Source organism: Apteryx rowi, unplaced genomic scaffold, assembly GCF_003343035.1.
Source record: "Apteryx rowi isolate R43461 unplaced genomic scaffold, aptRow1 scaffold_263, whole genome shotgun sequence".
Lineage (NCBI taxonomy): Eukaryota > Metazoa > Chordata > Aves > Apterygiformes > Apterygidae > Apteryx > Apteryx rowi.
In genome coordinates this window covers 183,706-207,893 of record NW_020449008.1, presented here as the reverse complement: position 1 = coordinate 207,893, position 24,188 = coordinate 183,706, and the positions used below count along the sequence as shown (strand labels likewise).

Below are 24,188 nucleotides of genomic sequence, written 5' to 3'. Positions count from 1 at the left end.
CACATCTGGAGTCCTGTGTCCAGTTCTGGGCTCCCCAGTACAAGACAGATGTGGCACTACTGGAGCAAGTCCAGCAAAGGGCTACAGAGATGATTAGGGGACTGGAGCATCTCTCTTATGAGGAAAGACTGAGAGAGCTGGGCCTTTTTAGCCTAGAGAAGAGAAGGCTGAGGGGGGATCTTATTAACGTGTACAAATATCTGAAGGGAGGGTGTCGAGAGGATGGAGCCAGACTCTTTTTCAGTGGTGCCCAGAGACAGGACGCGAGGCAACGGGCACAAACTGAAACACAGACAGTTCCATCTGAACATGAGGAAATACTTTTTCACTGTGAGGGTGACAGAGCACTGGAACAGGTTGCCCAGAGAGGTTGTGGAGTCTCCTTCTCTGGAGATTTTCAAAACCCGCCTGGATGCGATCCTGTGCAACATGCTCTAGGTGACCCTGCTTGAGCAGGGGGGTTGGACTAGATGATCTCCAGAGGTCCCTTCCAACCTCAGCGATTTTGTGATTCTGTGACTTTCTCTTCCTTTCTACTTCATGCTAGCTAGCTAGTACTTGGTGCTAGTTTCTATTGACTTTTACCTTTCCCAGACACTAGAAAGTGGACAGTGGTAATGTGTTTTGATTTATATCTGTCAGTTGGAAGCATGTGGTTATTGAAATTAAGTATTTTGGGGTTTATTCTGCTACTACTTAGTCAAAGCTGTGAGTTAGCAATAAACATGTTAAAATGGCTTCCTCTCCTGCACTATTTTAGTTTGGAAAGGCTATTTTCAGAAACTTCTTTTTTTATGAATGCAGTAGTTCATATATTCTCATACCAGTCATCAAGGAGAGTTTGAAATAACTATTGAGACTCTTTTGTTACCACAAAATACCTCCGATGTTGCAATTCTAATTCACTCCAGTCAATACTAGGCGTTGTTCTTCAGAGCCTCAGAACAAAGAACTTGCTCCAGAAATTCAAGGAACGTTTGGAAAAACACTTTGCAATATTTCCTGAATCTTTTGGACTGGACTGTCAGAATTTCTACCTAAATTAGTCCTTGAATGTTGCTATTTTTCAGTAACATACCTGTCTATCAGAGAGTAAAATTCAATCTGCCTGTGATGTAGTTAGGAGCTTAAAGCCCTTTGCAAGAGAAGAATGTTTTTGTACCAACTATTGCAGCTGGTTCTTTTACAAAAAATACTCTCCTAGAAGCTGAACTACAGGGCAATATCCTGTTCTAACCAAATGTTGGCTAGATTTAGATTGGTTTGATGTCATTAGTTTGCTGTTTGATGTGATTCAATTTAAGTAAAAAGAATAAACATATAAGCGTTTCTGAAAGAATAGCTGCCCGCCTTTGGAAAGCTTTCGGTGCCAGTGACAGAAATGCAGGGCTAAAACATTTTGCTTTTAGAGCTCTGGCTCTTACCAGAATGTAGTTGGGCAGTGATCATTACTGACCTTTTCACATTCATTGCAATTTTGCGTTGCAAGTCGTAATTTAGGATTGTCTGTTTTCAGAGCAACATCAAGTATAAGACCAGATAACTGACAATGTTTATAATCTTGTGCAGATAATATAAGATGATAATGGAAGTAGGGGGAGAGGGTAGAAAATAGCAGTGGATGATACAAGAAAAAGTCTATTCATGTAATAAGCAAATAGTTATACCAGGATGTAACAAGCCCAAGACAAAAGACTTTTTTGTTGTGTACATATGTACCAAATGAGCGTGTTTTTAACTGTTAATTACTAGTGTATTTGCAGTTTATTTTATGAAGAATAGGCTGTTAATCATAATGGAAGTCCTGTATCATTATGTGATTTCTGCATAGCTTAAATCTGGACCCTGGTGGAATGTATGCATGAGGTCTTAGGAAACTGGCCACTGTCATTGCGAGGCCACTCTCGATTATCTTTGAAGGGTCATGATGATTGGGAAAGTGCTCGAGGACTGTAGGAAAGCAAATGTCACTCCAGCCTTCCAAAAGGGCTAGGAGGAGGACCCAGGGAACTACAGGCCAGTCAGCCTCACCTGCATCCCTGGAAAGGTGATGGAGCAGCTCATCCCAGACACTGTTTCCAGGCACATGAAGAACAAGGCGGTGATGGGGAGTAGCCAGCATGGATTCACAAAGGGGAAATCATGCTTAGCCAACCTGATAGCTTTCTATGATGGGATGACTGGCTGGGTAGATGAGGGGAGAGCAGTGGATGTCATCTACCTTGACTTCAGCAAGGCTTTTGACACTGTCTCCCATATCATCGTCATAGACAAGCTGATGAAGTATGGGCTAGTTTTCTTCACTTTCAAATTGGAATTGAATACAGCAAGCTTTTTAAGACAGTGTTGCCAATTTAAGCTAGATATAAAACTGTTTCTCCTTGTAAAACATATTGAATATTACAGTTCTTTCTAGCCTTTACAAGGGAAAATTGTTTGAAGGTGTTAGACGTAATTTCATCTTCATAAACTACGAGGTCATGGACCTTGACCTCCTGGACAGGGGAAATCCTTTGGCAAAGGTATCAGTATAAACTTATGAAGCTCTTTAATTCTGTATATGACACTGATTTTTAGATGCAAAGAAATAATAGCTCTGTTTTAAGTGTAGTATCTATTTTACTTTTTTCAGGGGCTCTGATGCATCCAATACACAGGTATTTTGCCTCAGTGCGACAGCTGCAGTTTTATCTTTCAGATATGGGTAGTAATACAAGTTCTTTTGCTATAAACTGAACTTCAAGTTAAACAGCAATATTACTAGTTTTGCTTCTGCTATTAGGACTGCCTCTTCATTACAATAGAAACATTGCTACAGCAGTATGCGTGTGAATCTTTCAGATAATTGTATCATAGGTTAATAGCTCAAGGAAAAAAAAACAGCTAGACTTACCATCTTTTTATGTTTTTAGTGTTCTTTTCTTTGAATGATACATCTTAAAAAAATCACTTTTTTGCATGTTCTGAAAGAAATCTAGTACATCCCAATATGAACTATGCAGCCCCCAAAGCATTGTTTTTTCAAATACATATTTTAAATTACTGTGTTCTTTTGATGGCTTTGTACCCTTAAGCTTTAAGAGTAAGGACAGCTGATCCCTATTTGAAAAAATAGTGGTCTGGGAGCTAGCTTGATTGTGTGGAGGTTGGTTGTGATGAGGACTTTTCAGCTATTAAGCTATCTCTAGAAAAAAAACGAGCAAATGTTATCAAGACCATAGCTGTAGCTACTGGAGAGATTTCTGTTAGTGAATTAAAGAAACTTCTAACCTTCTCAAGAAAACTTACAATGAATGACTGAGGAAATATAGTGTGTACTCCTTATTTCCAGAGTTGATGTTGAGCTTTGTGGGTCAGACTGGGCTTTTGTCACTAAATTGGGCTTTTGTTTCTAAATCTTCCTGGATTTGGTATGCTCTGCTATTTGGACGGAGCACAATTTGCCGCTCATTTACTGTAAGAACCAAAGTGAAGTACTAAGAATTCCTGCCCCTTCTGTAATACTACTGTCCTTTGAAGTCATGAAAATTGAAACATGGTATGTAGAAACATGAGATAAAGAGCGTTTGGGAGAGTTTCTAGATACTTTTTCTAATGCTTGCTTTTTCTAATGCTGCTCATATGTTACATTAAGCCTTTTAAGCTGTAAGAACTAGAGTTGGAGAACAGCAGTATTTAAATTTCACAGTTGTCCTTGACTGAAATGTTCTTGACTTGACCTTTGACATTGATTACAAAAGTGATCATCATCATCATCATCATCATCATCATCATATATTGCTTATACTATAAGCTTAATCTTTGAATATCAATTTTTATCATATTTTCTTCATTGTCTTTAGTTGTTTAAGCTTTTTCTTGAAGTACTTTAAACTGTCTTTTCTACCTCTCTTATTCTTCCTGCTATGATATGGTAACAGTAGCTAAATGTGAAGTAAAATATTAATTGACCAAGATAGCACTTTTTTTGTTTTGTTTTTTCTCCTTGCTGATTACTTGGTCAAATAGAAATCTTATTTTCARTAACAGCTAAAAAAACTTCTGCATAAAGCCTTCAACTTGCAGCCGTTTCAGTTATTGAACATTCTTTTTTTTCCTTTTTGATTTCTGTAATGCTCAAACACATAATTGCTTATCCATATGCAGATATGGCTTACCAACAGTAATTTTATCTAGGCAGGTACTCATTTCTGTAACCATGACCTATTCAAGAACACTGCGGCTGAGATACTCATGCTCCCAATGATACAGAACAAGTCAATGACACATGGTGCGATTCTGCCTGTGTCCCAGTTTCCTAACCCCCAAATGCACTGGCCTAGCTGTCAGGCCAAATACAGTGTATTCAAGTTTTGGAAGACAAATTTCAGTACCTCACAAGAGAAACAACGGTGTGTAATCTGTGCAGATATTCAAGCTGAAGTCACAAACACAACGTCACTAACTGAAAGTTAGTAAAATCTTGAATTGAAGGCAGAGCCTAGTAGCTCCTTTTATAAGGTTGCTGAAAATTTCCAGTGTGTTAAACACAGCTTTAGGCTAATGGCACAAAAACTCTGCAGTACTGAGGAGAATTATTTTCCACTCTGAGCTGTTTTATTTATTATATATATGCATACACAGGAATACAGGTTATACTAAGTAAACTTTAGAAAGCTGGCTTAAACCATTTCTTTTGAACATGTTCAAGTTTGACATTTTAATTTCAAAATAACTATTCTGTGATACTAACCTTCCCCTTTCTGATTAGTTCATCTTACCATGTGTCATACAAATATGCCAATTTAATTTTAATTTAAAATGGGATGTTGCATTTGAATRTAAACATACCTTTCTGGACCCTGATTGCTATTTTTTTTTTTTTCAGTTTGATTGCAATGTGTCGAATGATTTGCAGTAAACTAAATAGCATATGAAATTTGATTACTAATTCTGCCTCCTTTTTTTCTCAGCTCTTATGAGACTGCCACCAGTCTGTGAGTGCAGAGATTACTGAGATATGTATTTAGATCAAATTAATTCATAAAGCAAAAAGGGTTGTATATATCCTATTTTTGGTAGGAACCAACTTGATTCAATTTTGAAGATCTGATTGTGGAACCATTGAAAAGGCTGAAGTTGTTAGGTCTCCTACATGAAGAACAAAGGAAACTATATTATATGCTTTTGCTTTTATGTGCTGTGCTCTAAACCTTTGAAGTTTGGACCTGGACCATATATGTTTTAAAAGGAGTCTTATACACTTGAATTTTTGAATATAAGTGCTACTTCACTAAGGTTTCTCTGAGACTCTAAGCTAATTTCTTGAGAGAGCACTTGATTGAATTTTATATTATTTAGCTCTCATCTTTGTCTTCTAATTGTTGGGAAGATACTGGTTAAAAGCCGCTGTTTAAATGCTCCATAGTCAGTGATGGCATAGTCTTATTAAATGAAAAAGCGCAATAGTAATGGCAAATACAGGAACTCATAGCTAATGGGACCTCTTGTTCTAATTTCCTTGAACCTCAGTCCAATTTAGATTGTATGCTGGAGGGCTGACCTACTTGTACTTCAGTCAACCATTACTTGAAAACAGCATAAAAAGCTTTACTTTCTGGGAAAAGAGGGGAAGGATAGAAAAGACTAGTTAGTCTTCCTGAGATTAGTTGATAAAATTAAGCATTTATTTGTTCACATTCTTGCATTTGGGGATTCTGCATTTTAGTGATTCTTGTGTTAGAGCTATACAAGGACAAATAATGTGTATACAGATTTTTGAAAATTGTAAGAAGGACTGGCTACTTGGGTTTTTTAAACCCTTAATAAAATTAGTGAAACCTTTAGAACCAAAGGAAAACTTCCAGCTTCTTGTTTGTCGAACCTTGATCTTGTCTGTTTTAAAGCAGCACCTTTTTTGTACACTGAAAAGTTTAGATTTTCAGTCATCTTAAAGCTAAAACAGGTTTAGGTGTACTATATGTGATTAAAAAAAAAAAAGTTGAGCTTGTCAGATTGTGTAAGATTATAAAACGAGATCTGTGACTTTAGTATTTAAAAGGGTGATGCTTTCAGGTAGCTTAGACCAATGAGTTTAGTACATGGTAACACTTTTTTGTTACTTACATGAAGGACCCAGTTTATCTGTTACACTTATTTACATAAATAAGTGCTTTATAAGGGATGTTTAGTTCTACAAAATCAACAATCCCATGTTGCATATGTTACTTGGAGTGCTAAGGAAAAGTAAAAAGTCCTCTTTTGTCCTTGCTGCAGTAATTACTATTTGAGGACCAGAAGATGAGGTTGTCTGGAAGCATGGAAGACCTGGCTGAAGGTTACCTCAGATTTGCTGAGCTGAAAATCTGTTTAAGCAGAATTCAGAGTTTCTCTTTCCAGAGGTCATGTTAACAAGGCTAAGTAACACGCAACCTGCTTCYCCTATCCTAACACAAATAAATGAATAATGTAAATGTCCCTAACGATTCTTCAGACGTCTGGTTAGTTTGTTTTAAAATCTGATTAATCTTATTTAGTCTGAAATATGAAACCCTGTTGTATGTTTGTTTGTACTGTTACAGTTTATTGTTGATTTTAAAATGCACAAACAGATCTTCTGTTGTTTCTGAAACAGAATAATCCATTATTACTGAAAAAGGGATAGTAGAAGCTATGCGTGCCTGTTTTGTTTTACTTCTACATTTATGAACTACGTTCCACAGAGGTCTGTAAATTCTGTATCAATTCCAGAAATCATATGACATTGCTGAAGAGATTTATTATATAAAGCTTATTTGACAGTGATCACAGCTGAGAATGTGTGCTTGTCAGCTGCAAGGTCCTCTTCATTAGCAATTTTTATGTTGATAAAATGGGGGGAAAATACTAAACTAACCTGAATGTCTTTTGAGAATTGAGGAATGTCACATGATGATTTGACCCGCTTTTTGTCAGCGAAGTTAGGACTGAGAGGATAATGGCTACAGAAACAATTGGTAATAACCRGAACTACTCTTTTGAGCTGTTTTTCAGCTCTGAACTAACACTAAATGGTTATAGGATGGTTATTTCTGCATTAGCAAGGGTCCAGTTTTGCACTTCCTTTTTGTTCAAGGAACCAGCATAAAGTATACCAGCAAAATGTTTCTGATGTTACAGGATATTTCTTTTATGTTTTCTGTTGAGTAGCTATCCTAGCAAGCTGCTTTTTTTTTTTTCTTTTTCTTTCTTTTTTTTCCCCTAGCAGAGAATAATCTGTTAGGTCTCAAAGAATTCTGTGTGGAAACATGATGCCTCTATAATGTTTTAAGTTAAGTATAATGTGTATGCATCATGGTCTGAGTAAATGAGTCATTTTACTAAGCCTTGTAGTCTGTCTCTTTCTCCCATTTTAGCATCTTCAGTAATGTCCTTCTGAGACACAGCATAGAAGGGCCCRCTTTTGTGCTTTCTCATACTTGCTCCATGGTCAGGAAAACAAATTTCTAATTTTCCAGCTGTCTGCCTGTTTCCTTGGTTTATTTGCATCACAGAAATGTGGCAGGGATTAACAATATGTTTGAAGAGTGTGTAGGTTCATCAATGTCCAGTGGTGTAACTAGCTTCCCCTACCCCAGTCGGTCCTATTGGTTTTCTGCTGAGCGTGTCTGCTCTCTAAGAACAACAGAAGGTAGAGTATGCTGTCAGATTGTTAACACATGTATTTTTTTGCTCATTTTTATGGTTCCTAACACTGCTTTAGTCTTCTGGAAACAAATATCTATTAGAGAGAGTCTTGAGGCTAAGCTTGGCTCAAATGAGGGCTCTGGATTGGTTCTCTTGAAGTAAAGAGCAGTAGCTCCATACTTTGTAACATTCAGATTCAGGAAGACTAGCTTGTTTCACTTTCAAGGTTTAGACCTTTTTCATTCCATGCATGTCATATTTAATTAATATTACAGCCCCATATTTCCTGAAATGGAATAATACAGCTTTTGAATATGAAACACAGAAACAACACAGCTGCTTCCTAAGCAAGCTATGCATCTGCAAAATGTGCACTAATGCATTTAAAAAGACTGTTCTACACCCAAGCTATCTCTGTGATTAAAAATACCTTCCTTTAATATGGGTTACCAATGGTCTTTCCTAAAGATTATAATAAATCTGAATATTCAACTTTATTGCAGTACATAAACATCAGAAGCATGTGTGTGTGTGAGGCGGGGAAAACCCCCAGAGGCCTTTGATTGCTGCAGTGTGACGAAATGACCTTAGCTTGAGCTACAAGGTTTTGAGCCAACAGGAAATGATGAAATACGCTCTGARAGAATTCCGCTTGGGGAAGTGGAGGTCACACACAGCTGTGCAGGTGCTGCAGCTAGCTGTGCAGTCATGCTGCTGAACTCTGTATTTGGAAGAAAACGCAAGTAAATTTAAGGCACGTGTCTTAAGGTAAATACTTTGCAAACAGTATATTGAATGATTGCCAAACAGCTCTAATAGTTCTTTAGCAAATTTCTGGTAGAAAAACCCATACTGCTTAACAGCTAATATGAAAGTATTTTTGGCCAAATAAGTGTGATAATTTGGTAAAGCTTGTAATGCTTGTCAAACATGAAAGGTTTTGTTTGATCATGGTTGAAACATGGTTCTCAGCCCAAAGATAGACTGCTCTCTAAAACACATCTCTTTCTAGAAATGATTATTGTATTATTTTTAATATATTTATGTACATGTTTTCTAAACATGTTCACGTTTTGTGGTACTTGTACAGTCAAATACTTTGATACCTCTTAACTTTAGAAAGCTTTGTCTAAGGTGATTCTTCTGATACTGGTTTGCTTCTTAATTATATCCCATTTTAGAACAGTTGTGTAGATGTCCTTTTTCCCTGCAGCTACTTTGTCAGTGCAGCTGTAAATGCTGTTTCATGGTTTTTCTGCTGCGGAATGCGTCATTACTATCCTCTTGTTCTTTAATTTCCTCTGTACTATCTTTCTTTTTGCACTGCTTTGGACTGTCAAATTCTACTTAAACATGAGTTTCCTGCATGGCAGAATGAACTAATATACTAAGCATGCAGTTTTAATAGTTCAACCGAGACTTTCCTACAATAAGTTTTCATTATGGCTGTATATAACCTGCCATCTAGTTCCATTAACTAAAATTGTCAATCTGTTTTTCAGTTGCAAGCTGCTTTTAACAGTTCTTTTGGGGTTAAATTTGCACATTGTTATACCATCAAGCTTCTGTGTTGCAGTAGTATGGATGTATTAAAATTGATTTAAGTTTTTAATATAGCCATATACATGGTGAATTACAGAAGAGTTTTAGATATTTATATGTAAACATTAAAGGCACTTTTTTCTAGTAGTATCTGGTCACTTGAAAGATTTCCTGCTAACGAAATGCTTGCTAAAGGTAATCTGAAAATTGGAGCAAAATGATCTTGTGTCCTCTTTGAAACAAACCTCAAGGCATAGTCATCTATGTTCTATTTGTTTGGGGGAGAGGAGAAATGTTAAAATACTAAGGCTGGTCTCATTTTAGGAGATTTTGACATGTTAATTAGTATGTGATATCACAGAAACCACAATAAACAGTGGAAAAGGGGGAAGACTTCTAATTCAATTTTTTTTTCTCTTGCACTTTAATGTGTTAATTGCTCAAGTTTAAATAATGGAAGCTTTTCATTTCGGGGGGAAAAAAAAGTTAGTATTTAATCTTTTAAGTTATTTAAATTTCAAAGCTGTCCTGATTCTCCAAGTGGTTATCTGGCCAATTTTGATGCGCCTTTTCTTCTACAGTAATGAATGTGGTATTTAATCTGCTYAATTGCTCAGTCTGCTTTCTGAATCTTTCTTGATCAGAAAGACCTGAGACGCTAAACAAAGAATCTTTTAAAGCTTATTCTTTTAAAAGGACTACCACTTAATATTATACTAAATAGCATAATACCTGGATATTATAGTCTTAGTACTTTACACTCCTTTCCTGGGTCTAAAATTCAGGAAGAATGTTTTTAGAATGTGAAATTTCTTGTATGATAAATTCGGTGTTGAAGGGTTTAAAATCTAGAATACAAGTGTTCTGTGACCAAAACACTTCTTTTAGATGACTCTCTTGTGTTCTCTTATCTTTTGCCCATCTCAACATGAATGGGAAGATGTTGTGTTTGCTTTAGTTTGTTATGGTAGGATCTTGAAAACAAACCTAATGTCAATGAAGGTTGCTGTTCAGTTGTACTTTGTACTTTCACGTGCGTCATATGAAGACTCTGCAGGCAGTAGCTGGTACTCAGAGTAACACACCTCCAAATTTGGTTTCAAAATTAAGTATTAGTTAAGGCCAGGATCAGTTATTCTATGTGCAAAATATTGTAATAGACTCTTGCATCTTATTCATTATAAAACAATCTTGAAAGACTTTTTAAAACTGGATTTTTAGCCTAATTAGAGTACTTAAAAGGAGACTGTAAAATAATGGAATTTTAAATTCATGTATTTAGGAGCAGTCAGTGTAGAAATTGGTCTGAAAATTTGAAGGGAGAATTTGGAGAACAATTGTCTCCCTTCAACAATTACTGGTTATTGATTAATATACAGTGAGTTTGTGATGAGATATATGGTCTATACCCTAYAGAAGTAAAAACATAATGCTAGTTTTGGGTTTTTCATGCTATTCAGCAACTACATTTTTTTCTTGTAGCAATGTCACCTTGTTTTCAGCTCCAGATGTGTGTTACTATCTTTACCTTGTTGTTCTCCAGAGGAAAGCTAAAGGAAATGTTGCTAATAATAATTTCAGTAGGGAGTATTAATTTGCCAAGAATTTTCCTTGATTCAGGAAACAAGGAGCAACTCTATGTAATATAGCAAAACTACTCTATGCTCTAAAAGTTAGTTTCTTCAATTTAGTTTATAAGCGGATAAGGTGTTTTTATTCTCCAGGAGCATGAAATGAAAAGATTGAGCCTTTGACTCCAGCTAATTCTTGTAGGAAGTTCAGATTTCTCCTAATCTTAAAGACTTTTTTTTTATTGTGWTAAGAGAACTTGGCCTATGTTAAATACTTTTTTCAAAAATTCCTTTGGCTTAAAAAACAAATGCTAAATATTTGAGTTGAATCATATCCTGTACCAAACAAATTATAATGTCTGTCTAATGTATAGTAATTACAGGCTTCAGCTTTTCTTAGTGCACATGATACATATGCTGTCTACAGAGAAATTGTAGAAGAAAATTAAGCTCCTTTTGTTACTTGGTGTTCTAGATACATTTACTCAGAACCCCTAATCTCTTATGATTTAATCTAAATGCATGTTTTAGTTTTACATTGGTTCTTTTTATGATATTAAAGCTCATCTGTTCTATAGCTTCTATATGTTTTGAGAACTTTGTGTGTGGTGGGTTTTTTATTGTTTTAAGTATATGTTGAACTGCTTTTTAGCAGATGTGCTTTTGTCAGCAATGACTTTTTAAATTCAGTGGTCTTTTTGGTGTTTCTTCTGAATGTAGCTATTAATGTTTTGGGTTTTTAAAATATTGTTGAAAATGGAGGTATTTTGTGAGAAGAAATTCCTGAACATTGTAGTTCCAAAACTAAAATACTAAGCAAGATCATCAAAGTTTATCTTAAATATCTGAAGCTTTTGAAAGCATTTGGAATATAAGTTTCATGTAACCTTAATTTTGTATTACATATTCCTCTCATACTTTTGACAGAATTTGTGGCAATTGCATGCACATATTCAGTAATAATTACTTTGTCTTATTTGCCATGCTTTTCTAGTACTATATGCACATTCCAGTTCCCACAGCGATTTTAAGTCCATCTCCAACACATCTTGTTTTAAAGGAACTCTAACAATACAGGAGAGAATTAGATTTTACAGTAGATGCCGAAGGACAGGAAATGGTCTGAGAATGTGATTTTGGAAAGACTTCCAGTTTCTTTAAGTAGTCTACTTCACTTCTTGCTTACATTTCTTGCTTTAACGGCCCTGGATCCAGAGATCTCTGAAGGACATTTGAGTTGATCAGAATCTCGTACTCTCAGGCTGTCATGCCCTTTCTCTTCATGAAGCAGGAGGGATTAGGAACTTGATTACATTTCCCTTCTTAATATTAAGACGATGTTCAGAAATGTTACAGGCTCTGTTTTTGAGGAGCATAAAATAACATGGGTAAAGCTAATCATGTTTAACCTTTCCATCACTCAAATTTTGTAACTAAATTAAATAGTACTCCTGTATTACACAACTGCTTAATCAGCCTCTTTCCTGCCTTCCTCTGTGTTGAAGGCCCAATTTTGATTAATAGGCCTAACAGTGATATAGGAGGAAGTACCTTGCTGAGTACCAAGTCATTAACAGATGTTTTCTCCACGTGAGAAATAACTACACAGTAAGTATCACTCTGCCTCCTGAGCAGCATCTCATATTCAAAATAAAGAGCTTTCTTTCCCCAAAAATAAAAGAAAATGCACAATTTTTACTTAAGAATACATATGAAAGTGTTAACAGTTTTGTTCTAATTGAAACTCTCTGAATGGTAATGTACTTTCCCATTAATGATACTTAAATTCATGGAGATACTCTTTGGCAAAAGGTGTGCCTTTGGTGCTAGATTGGAAGGGCAGAAGACGCCTCCTTGCCCTTACTTAGCACTTTGCATAATCTCTGCAGACAATTCTTTATTACTTGTATGATGCTTAATACTCTACAATCTAAAGTTCATTGGCTGTTGTAGGGAAGAGGAGCACAAAAAACCCCCAAACCGTACTTCAAAAGCTCTGGCATGGTAAAACTTTGATTTATGGAAATTGAGAAGTCTTTATTTTATGGTTAAATGTTCATACTGTTGAGTGTATGGTTTGAAACCTATACTTCAATACCTAACCACTTATTGAGCTTAATTTGCAAAGCTGGAGGCTTTTCTCAGTAGTAGGCTACAGGGATTTAATGAAAAACAAAACAATGCACCCATTTTTTGTCACTGAAATAATCATTTCAAGAGGTTTGAACTTAATCTGCAGAGTTTTTCTGAATAAAGTTGAAGACAGCCATTTACACTTTTTTCAGAATTGATCATAATTACTCAAACTGTAATTGATTTTTTTTCCTTTTTTTGACTTTCAAGGGACTATACAACTTGCATTGAAAGAAAAAATCGATATCAGAACGCCTTCTTGGGAATCAACTCCTATTTTAAGCACTTAACATTGTGTAGTAGTGGTCACTTAAAAACAACCAAACCACTTTTCAACATGCTTCTGTTGTATTTGATCAAGAATTAAATCTCTTAAGCCTTGGATAGTTTAACACAAAAAAACTAGTAATGCCTGTACGGACTTACACTAGGAAGTCAAAGAAAACTTTTGATGTTGGCATGTAGAGGCTCATATGTTAAATTAGTCTATAGTAGGAGCATTTGAACAACGCTATCCATCCTTGAGTAGTGTTGTAAATGTAGATGTAGTTTGTATCTGCAAAACTGGCTTTTTTTCCCAGTATTGTTTTATTCTAGTGACTGCATCATCCYTCATAGCCACAGCTAAGCCAAAAAAAAAAAATCTTGTTTTGTCAGTTTCTGAATCTTTTAGGGCTTTCTACTGCTGTGCATCAACTTCCTATGTTGTTAGCAAGTATGGCTATGTCATTTAAAGACTAGTTTTGTAGTGTTAATATTTTCCTGTGATCAGTGTCCGTTTCACTTAAAATCAGAAACAAGAGGAAATATGTATTTTTAAGAGCTTTCCAGCAGCTGTTGTGATTGTTGATACCGGGCAAATATTTAGAGTGGGCTTTCAAAAGTTACCTAAATTAGTTGGGAGTTCAGGCTCTTTTAAAATATTCATTTAATATCAGGTCACTGTATTTCAGTAGAGGGAGAAAAAGATCTTGTTCACTAATGCAGGCTGGATAATAAAATGAGAACTCCAGTGTTTAATGCAGTGACTCTTCAAGCGTTCACTGGTTATACCTCTGGTCAAAGTGTGTCTGTCCCCATAAGGGACTTTGTAATTACCCAGACATTTTGTAGTAGAAGCAAAACYTCTGAAGGTGATTAATAACTTTACTAGTAAAGATTAAAAAATATATATATATATATTTAAAAAAAATACACCTGCACTGAGCAGCTTGTCAAGCAGAGGAGGAAAAAAAAAATTCTGGTGTTCCAGAAGTCAGTCATTTTGCTATTTAAAAGAAGCCTTCTGTGTATGTAGAAAAATACTGAGATATAGGTTATGCTGGAAGCATTTAGGAGCCTGTAAGGACAGATAAGTCTTGAATCTGCAAAACACCCCAGTATGTCTGATCACAAATTAAGGGAAGAAATGATGCAAGTTGAGCTGGTTCTTGGACAGCTCCATCCCTTCTGCAGTTGCTCACACCTGCAGTGAAGGCACTGATTACGCAAGATAATTCCTTCAGAGGCTTCATGGGTTCAGTGATACGCCTTGGAACATGAAACTAGGCGGAAACAGGGGCTTGTAACTTGGGCCAATCTGATCTTCAGGGTGTTGGAGTGAGATGAGACATACTATACATGTGAAACACTTATCTAATGCTGAGGCTAAGAATCAGTGTTTGAACAATGTTTGGATCATTATGTCTAGCATTGAGATACATTTCTGTGCTGTGTGTTATTCAAAAACAAATGCTTAAGCTTAATCAATAATTTTTAGTTTATTTAATAACATTCACACAGTGCTTAAATTGAAATTATTAAAATAGCTGTTCTTATGCCTCACTGTATTATACATTGTGAAATTTATATGTTGTAAAATTTCAGTCACATAGTGTTGATGTTCCTGGAGAGTTTAGTTTGAGGTATTGTCTTCTCATTATAGTTGGAGGGTTTTTTAGATTTGGTAAATATCAAGTAAAACTTACGTGCTTTAATGATCTTAACTTCTGATGTGTGCTAGGAATATATGGCTTAAATGTCTGTTCATTGCCCATGCTAAGGCAATAAAACAAATGCTATTGTCTTTTTTTCTATTGTATGTTATACATTTTGCATTTAATAAGTATGGTTATAAGTGATTTTAACACAGTAGTGAGGAAGTTGTTCTGAGCAAAACAGTCCCGACTCGGAATTTTTGCTTAATTTATTTGGTAGTTAACCCCAGCTTCTGACCACTGCCCTGGTAGTGGGAGAAACTCCCCATAAAGAGTCAAATGTCTTTCCTACCCCTTCCCAGGTTCAGCTTAGGGCAAGCCCCTGCCATGTCCCTGACAACATGCACCCCTGGCCCTGCCTCTCATTCCCCCCCCCCGTGGCCTTGCTGGAGCCGGGGCTCCTCTGAGGGCTGGCGGGTGCTGACACCAGTGTTGGAGCTGGCTGGAACCAGCCTGGGGCCATTCATGGCCTCCTCCCACGTGGGTCACCCCTGCACCCCCCAGCTGACTAGGCCCTGCCAGTTGTGCCCAATACAAAAGTGAAAGAAATCTCTTGTTGCTCTTGCTTAAACTTATGAATGACTAGTATGAACAAGTACCTTCTRTATTATTTAACATAACTTTGTTATTTGAACCTTGGAGAATGTCTAGGTGGCAAAATATTCAGGTATTCAAACTAGAAAATAAAAGAATGGATATTGCTCACAGTCTCAGAGGAGTATGCCTAATAGGGATCGCATTTGCAGTTTGTAATTGTGTGCATTTCTTAGATTCCTTCCTTCAGTGCTCAGGATRTCATGTTCACCAAACAGATTGCTGTCAATGTCTTTCAAAAAGTCATTTGTAGTGTGACTCTGCTAACTTTAATATGTGATCTAATTTCCATAGGAAGCAGAGTGATTTAATTTCCTCAGACTTTTCTTTGGTATTTGTTGCTGTAATATCTGTGCACTTAAAGATGACTAGTGGACTTTCTTATCTTAAACCTCTGTGAAGAGGATGCTATTCTATTTTATAAATTGCAGAATAAGACTTAGGCCAGTGTTGTTGTTTTGAGGCTCTGGTTTGAAAAGGCTAAGGCCTAACTTCCGTTAATAACATGCATTCAAATCTACTGAGTGCAATTAGAAGTGCTCACAGCACTGAATAGTAGTGACAAATCTTGGTTTGATGGATTTGTTCTCTGCATCCAGGGGCTAGAATTCCTTGGTGTTGCTTGAATATGTAAACCAAAGAGACCTTTTTATTCCTGTAGTTCCTTGTCCCATTCATTTGTGGATTTATCAATGTGGACAGCTGTGATTGTAACAGGTTGGTACACAGTTCCTCAATATTTCTAAATTGAGGTCAGAAATTCTGACACTTTTTTCCTTCATGCAAATCATAACAAATTTCCACCCCAAAGGATTAGGGAGCTCTATTAGAGCAAGTTACTTGGATAGGATAGAAAAGGAAACAATGGATCAATTGCTTTATTTAACCGGGGGATTTGAGATACATCATTTGTAAAGTATATTCATAGTAGCTACATAATGGTTTGCACTTAAAGCATGGGACATGATTGTTTCTGTAGAATGAAGTCCTATTTTCTTGCTATTCTGTATGGAACAAAACTTCAGTCTTCAGTGAGCAATAAGGAAAAATACTGTAGGCTGAAGTTTATGAACAGCTATGCCAAGTTGAGTGGCATCCTTATTCAACGTATATGATTCTCAAGCCATGAAACTTGGAATCCTGTTGAGTCTCATCCACAGTGACAAGTCCTGTTCTTCCAGAAAGAAGTTTAAAAAGTAATGTGAACAGATGCCCTCCTCTCCTAAACATCTTTGAGCGTGCTTCTTCAAAGTCCTTAAAGAAAACGCAAGGATAATACTAATGGCAGAAAGACCATTTGTTTTTACTTAGTATGTGTTGATTCTCTTTTCTTCTGTCTTTCACTAATGAAGACAGTCAAACACTGGAACAGGCTTCCAGAGAGGTGGTGCAGTCTCCGTCTTTGGAGGTTTTCAAGACCTGAGTGGAAAAAGCCCTGAGCAACCTGGTCTGACCTTGTAGCTGACCTCCAGGGGGTTGGACTCCAGACCTCCTGAAAGCTAGAATGATTCCAGCTTGGACAATTCTGTCATTCTGAGGTTTTCTCTGCCTCTCTGTTTGTCACCTAAAGCCACAGTGCTAGAGAGTGACTTGGTTTAATGTAGCCTATTGTACACAAGAGAATAGTTAGAAGAGATAAGTACTGCATTGTGTTGGCACTGAGAAAAGCTGCTGTCAGTTCTTCCTGTTCTAGAAACTGTCAGAAATTCTAGAGGGCAAGAAAAGTCATGTCTTCTGTTTGTCATCTGTATTATATGTTTTGGGRAAACTTAGATCAGGTCCTCAGGACAAGGTTGTGATATCACCTTTGAATGTTAAATATCTGAAATATGATACTTTGTAGGCATTTTTCAGGTTGGAATATTAAACTCCTAGAATCTATTCTTTGTAAGATTCAGTAAGCAGCATCGAGACCTTAATTAGTTGTTTGGGTTTTTTTTAAATGCTGGCCTTTTGAATTATGGTAAGGTGTCTTACGAAAATAGACATCTCCCAGAGGGGTTCAGACATTAAAATCTTATCTTCTAACAAACAGCCCTGCATACTTACTAGTAAGAGTTCTTCAAAAAAAAATCAGCCATTTACTGTGAGGGAGTTATAAAATGAAGGATTTTTTTTATACATTACTTCCTCTTTTTCCATTTAAAAATAGGTTACGTGAAGTTTTGGAATACACTGGATGTTCTTAACATCTTAAAGGTCTTCATTCATTGCACAGACTTTTGCAAGTCGCGTGCTAATCTCTACCACCTTACACTTGAAAAAGGGAGTTAAAAAAATGTTTTTTCAGCATAAATGAGGCATTTTTGAATTTTGTAAATTGCTTTCAAGATAATGGCATCAAAAACAACTTCCTGAGAGCAGAGGCAGCATATTCTATTCAGAAGTTTGTGTGCAGTATTTTAAGGTCTGTTTGCTCATTATCAGTTAATATTTTCTAAAGTTCTCATGTGTTAAGCCTTCAAGGTATTTACAGTAAGTCACATTGGAGTGCATTAGCAGTAAAGAAAGCAAAGGTCTTTAGCATATGGTGTTACTTGAATGATCCCTAAAGAAGCAGCTTAAAAAAAAAAAAAAAAACTCGTTTATCAGTCGGTTCCCTTATGTCAAAGATTAATGTGTCCTAATTTACAAGAATTGCTTCAGAATCACAAAGTTAAGAAATTTGAGCTTTGGTTGCTTGCAGCATTTCTGTAGCTATTAGAGTATGTACTATTAGTGCATAGTTATCCTTTTCAGTTGGAACTGGTAATTTATTTTTAACTCATGTAAGTTCTCATAGCCCCTGTGGGCTGGGCATTTTTATTGCAAAAGACAAGTGCTCCAAACTGGCAAGCTATTCTCTGTCCTTCTTTACACTTGGTGGCTTACATATTTAGTCTATCTGTAGCTACACACGTTAAAATCTTGTTATAACGTCTTTGGACTTCATGATTAGTAAAACATTGGAATTTTGTTTTTTTTGTTTTTTTTAATGGAAATTCCCTCATTGTGGGGGAAGAAAATAGCCTGAGAAACATGAAAGTTATGAGATTTCATTAGTGTTGGCCAAAGGCACGTGGGAGAAAAGGCACAGAGCATGATCTGGCAGGTGTTCCTGTTCAGTGAAGATAAGAATGTTAATCTGCCTTCTGAGGAAAATGAGATTTATTCCTCTGCCTTTGCTAACTTCCTGCCAGCCTGCCTTCATGCTGCCTCTGTAATTTTTGGATTGTTTGGCCAATTTCAGCCAAAAGTTCTAGAAGAGCAGAGATCTCAAGATACACATTTACCAGTTTCGTGAAAATTTTTCTTACCAGTTTTGTGAAAATTGGCAGCTCTGTGGAAGAGACCTAAATTGATGCACTTATTTGAGAAAACCTTAGGGTGAGCTCAGTAATAATTTGTCCTGTTTGAGCTGCCTGGCCAGTCAGTGTGAATGTGGGTGGAAACCTAGAGCACTGTACAACCTCTTGCTCAGCAAGTAGTTATGGGATGAGAGGGGCAATGTAGGGGACTCCTGGAGATGGTTTAGGGTGTTGCTGGGAGAAGAGAGAGGTCAGAGTGCATGAAGCCAAACTGTAGTGTGAATATAGGAACCAGGTATATGAACCCCACTTTCCTGTGGGTTTATTATGGCTGCTCACAGTCTAGCAGACCAAAGAACCCCCCCAACTTTATGTAAGATACASTTCATCATCCACAGAAAAGCTGGGCAGAAGTCACCTCTTCTCTCTTATTGTTCTAAATTTCTTAGTTTTCATACTGTCAGCCTTAGCTGTATATAGGTTTAATTATGTTAGTTAAATGGAATACCCTGGAAAACAAAATGTAGCTAACTTTCATTGCAGAGCCTTTGCAAATTGTGTGATTGATGGAAGAACCAAACCCTAATAAAAAATGTGCTAAAGGACTGTCTGCTGTAATAATTCTGTTTCATGAGGGTAGTATGACTCATACAGCTTAATGTTGGTATTTCAGTATTCAGTTTATTTTTAAGTGGTGTTGTACAACTCATGTTTTTCTGTGCCAGTTGTTGCTATGACTTCATAATATTTCCCTAAATACGCTTGTTCATACTTTCTCACAGCACAGTATTTGGCATGTAAAAACCTCAAAAATTCATCAGAATTTCCTGAGTATTGATCATTTTTATGCTTTTATGGAAAAAAGGATAGCTGTGTGTTTTAGTTTAGGAGAAATAGTTTAAACTAGAAGTAGTTTTAGTTTAGGAGGAATAAAAGTTTAAAACAAACAAAACCCCACAGCATGTTGCCTCATTTAAGAAAACGTTCCTCTGCGGATTCAGCTTCTCCCATTTTTCTGTGTAGTTTATCAGCTTAAACTTTTCATTGTTAATATAGTTTAAGCTATTTTATTAGAGGTAAGCTGACATTGTACTGTTTTAAAAAGTAGTTCTTGTTTGGGGGGGGAGTGGTTTGTTTAAACAGAACTTTTCTTTAGGCTTATGCTTTTGTCATAAGGGTTTCCTTTCCCAGGGCACTGTTCTCTAAAGTTAACTACCTAATCAATTGCAAATGGCAATAAATGTTTTGGTTTAAAGATCTTTGCTGTAATTACTGTTGAAAAACAGCTGTAACCCTTTCTGAAAGCCTTTGGAATCTTATTCCTTCATTTGTTCTGTATAGCATTCCTGCGTCATACATTTGCCTCAATTATTAAGTTGGTTTCAGAGTAATGTGAGCACTAATATTGCCTTAAGTGGCAAAAAGGCAAGAGGACACAAATAAACAGTTCCAGAATCTAGCTAGGAATGTTTATTTAACAAGATTTAACAATTTGTCTTTGAGCTCTGGGTCCCCCTTTGATCAGATAAAATAATACTGAGAATTATGGTTAAAACTACAAGAAGGCATAGCCTCGTATTTTTGTGGAAACTTTAAAGCAAACAAACTCTTAGAAAGTGCTATTTAATGTCAAATTACTATTTTGTGTTTGTGTTCTAAGTATTTAATTTTTATTTCCTTCTTGTGCTGCTTACAGTTATCTAAGAAGGGCTATCAGAAAACATTATCAGCACTTACAAATGTGATCTTTGTTTTTCCTTGATATTCTTTAAGAATTGCAAGGGCCAAAATTTATTTAGGAAGAGTACATTCCAGTTAAGTCAAGGCTGCTAAGAAACTGACAATGAAATTGTGTTCTAATGTRTCTTTGTCTGTGCTTTTATGGAACCAAGAGGGAAGAAAAGCTTTCTGTTCTTTTTCCTGTTTTTTTAGTAATCAAGGATAACATAGCAAGTTGAAGATTCTTACTCATGTATCTAACTAYTGTGTGTTGTCTCAATATATTGTCTTTCCTTCATAGGTAGAGACCTGTATAGCTGTATATTTTAGCTATATTGACTGCTTATTATAAGGAATTTTAAATGAGCATTTTCAGTTTGTGACCAAGTGACTATTTATGGAGAAAATAGGTGTTTTTTACATACATACGTTTATGCAGTAGCTGCTGTCACTTGCAGATTGCCTTGGCTCAAGTGCTGACTCTTGTAACTGTTGCCATGTTGCAGAACCCTTCCTATATTTTTGGCCATCTTTTCAAGATAAAAATCTAATAGTTGATATCCCTATTGTCTTCTGTTTTGTATTCAGTATCGGGCTGTCTGAATTGGGTTATGAAAATGAATTGGATAAAAAATTATTTAGGAGAAATGGCTTGTCTTTCCAGATGGAACAGTTCTCTGATATATTTGCGCTGTAACTATCAAAACAATTGTTTCTTCCAGTAGCTGTTTTTTGTAAGAAACAAGTGGTATACAAGTACCCTCATGGCACAGTTATTTTCAGGTAATCCAAGAAATAGAGGGTTAGTGTTAAATTTCCTTCTTGGCCAAGGTTTTTCAGTTATGCTTCTCTCAGCAGCATGTCATAACCATTAGGTTGTAAGCAAGGCCAGGTTCATAGGCATTCTCTACTCCTTTTGAAGCGGCATTACTGCCTTAAGTGAAGCAAGATTCATAGGGTGAAAGAGGGATGGAGCTTCACCTTTTAGTCTCCTGTTTACGGTATATGCCCCAGAAGGGGGGAGGTCTGAGTCTGTTTCCTGCACTGCCAACTCCTACATTTTTATCCAGATTCATACAGAACCTGCAGATCCATCCTTTCTGAATATTTTGAGTCTAGGCAGCAATGACTGTTGCTCTTTGACGATAGCACTGTCCCTGTGTTAACATGGTGTGACACTGCTAGGTTAAGCCTCTCGTGGAGTTCAAGCTCAAGGATGCCTAGTTTGTAAATTCTGTTTAGCAAAAGTAGCCCTGGCAGTAGTTGTTGGCAAACCTGATAGGAGAAATCTAAACAGGACAATTTGATTAAATACCTGTAGAGATTAGGCAGGGATTTTGCATGTGTGTCTTGGGGGGAGGGGGAGGCTTCTGTGATTTCATGAATTTTGCCTCAGTACTGTTTTTGATGCTTATCTCTAAATGTTAGCTTAGAGCGACCTTGAAGTTTTTAGTGTTTTATTAACAAAGCTATCCCTTTACATGAGGATAGCTTTTCTTTATACTTCTATGCAGCTTTGTCTATGTAAGTGAGAATACCCTATCAGTTTAAAGTAATGGATTATATTTATTAAAGATTAGTGTTGATAACTTTTTTTGTTGTTGTTAAAAGAAAAACAGCAAAGTGGCATGATAAGCATGTCACAAATGCAATTAACCTAGGTGTGAGAGTTTCAAATTAGAGGGAAAGTAATTATCACCTTAAAGGAAGCTTTCTGTCATGGGAGCTATAACTTTTTCCATAGTACATTTGGAATAGCAGGTATATGCTTCATACCATCATTTAGAGTCTAATTCTCTGCTTTGCTAAAATCCACAGAGGTGAGTAGACAAGAAAAGACAAGCACTTCAGTTACTTACCCCAGTAAGAGATCTAGTTGCAGGTGACTGGTGCTGAGCTGGAATATCTTACTACATATTAAGTCTTCTGGGACAGAGGCTGTTTTTGTGTCCCATGTCACTTTGAATTCTGTAGCTCCAATACTCTATTCATGTAACTTTAGCTTTACATTGTTGCTGAGAGAGGAAGCTCTGTTATTTGCTTTTGTGGATATTGCATGCTTTTAACCTTCAGCTAGATGATTTGAATCTAAAATTCTGATAGAAGTCTAACTTTGTTTTTTCCTCTGAGTTTTTTTTAATCTGCAACTGTTCCTGGCCTTAAATATTTCCAATAGATCTCGTGTAACTTCACTTTATATGTAATATCCAGCAAAAAAGAAACTGCAAGCAGTGGAGGTTATTATATCAGTAGCAATCAGTCAGCTGATTGTCTCTTATAGAATGCTTTGAAGTGGGAAAGAGCCTTACAGCTAGCAATTAAGAATCACGTTGCTGAATCTTTCTTTTGGTTCTAATAGAAAATTCTCCAGTAAAATGAATTCAAGAGTTCAGTGAAATTTGATATAGGTGAATGTATTGAACAATTTCTGGACAACATAAATGCTGTGAAAGAGCCAAGAACTTTGCGCTGGAGAACAGAGTTCTGTTGAAAACACGTACTGAATGCCCAGTGTGGTTACTACTGTTTTTTATTTGGCATCCCTAGATATTCAAGAATTTAAGGAAGTTATCTTACTGCATTTCTCTTCTCATAACTGTGTTTGATTTAATAATGCTCATAGATAATTTTTTGTATCTTTTTACAGATTCCGAAGACCTAGTGTTTAAACACTGAATATTTACAAGCTCTTCATACATAGAAATGTCTGGGTCATATGATGATTCCGTTGGAGTAGAAGTTTCTAGCGATAGCTTCTGGGAGGTAACATGAATGTTCTTTTTGTTTTTCTTTTTTCTAAACAGTATTTTGATTTTATATTTTACTCTTTTTATAGAAAATCTGATTTTTGTACACAGTATGCTGTGGAGACAGCAGCAGTATAAGAAGCATGTGGTTATTCTGATCTGCAGAAATAGCCTTCAGGGTAGATATGACCTTTTAGACTTTGGCCCAGTTCTTTCAAAGTTTTTTAGCTGGCACGGCTCAAGGACCATCTATTTTGGTAGGGTATGCAATTCAGAATTGAACCTTTGTTAGTTTTTACTGCTGAGAGTGGATGGGGCCAGGGGAGAGAGACTTTTAAAATTACCAGTGGGATTGAATGAAGAATCTTAAACTGGTTAAAGGCTACTATTAGTGTACCTGAGTTACAAATGTAAGGTGTATGAATTTACTGCATGTCTGCTGTTTTTCAAGTGTCCAGATCTAAGTATACTTTTTTTGAGAGGTAGGCTATTTTATGCTGGTCTCGATGTAAAAGCATACATGCAGAAAGGTAGTACAAAGTACACTGTAAGATCACACAGTACTTAGGCTGCMCATGTCTGAAGATGGCTTTCAGATTTTGCAGTAATTTGACCAAGTCTTTAAAAGGACAAACTTAGTAAAGCAGAAGGCATTTTACAGAGAAAAATTTATTGCAAGAAATAAATGTTTGTGTCAATCTGACATGATTGGAGGTAAGGAAGTGTGGTGCTGAATGCACCATATTCAGTGGGGCAAATCCTACCATGTGGTTGGGGACTCTGAGTTTGAACTATAGGAAAATGTGAAAATGGTTAGGGGGAAAGCGTTTGAATGGTTCATTATTGGAGTAGTTGTTGTCAGGTGACTTGGTTTTGATGACCTAACATTATCATGCTTCCTTTTAAATTAAAACTTTTCCAGACCTCCCCTAACCTGCATGGGCAGGTATAGGATTTTGGTGCAGATATCCCATT

The 24,188-nt window shown here is 36.4% G+C and overlaps 1 protein-coding gene across 10 annotated transcripts in view; it reads left to right on the top strand.

Annotated features, from left to right (window-relative positions):
• The window catches only part of PACSIN2 (protein kinase C and casein kinase substrate in neurons 2), a 72,341-nt gene that overhangs the window by 17,267 nt on the left and 30,886 nt on the right, over nt 1-24,188 (top strand). For 8 of the 10 annotated variants that reach the window (XM_026067813.1, XM_026067821.1, XM_026067819.1 and 5 more), the window contains one exon: nt 23,114-23,229. In XM_026067813.1, coding sequence (XP_025923598.1) covers nt 23,170-23,229 — 60 coding nt within the window. In that variant the 5' untranslated portion in view covers nt 23,114-23,169. Of the gene's footprint in view, nt 1-6,306; nt 6,381-8,335; nt 8,413-23,113; nt 23,230-24,188 lie in introns of those variants that run through there. The other 2 variants (XM_026067815.1, XM_026067816.1) reach the window with 2 other exon arrangements.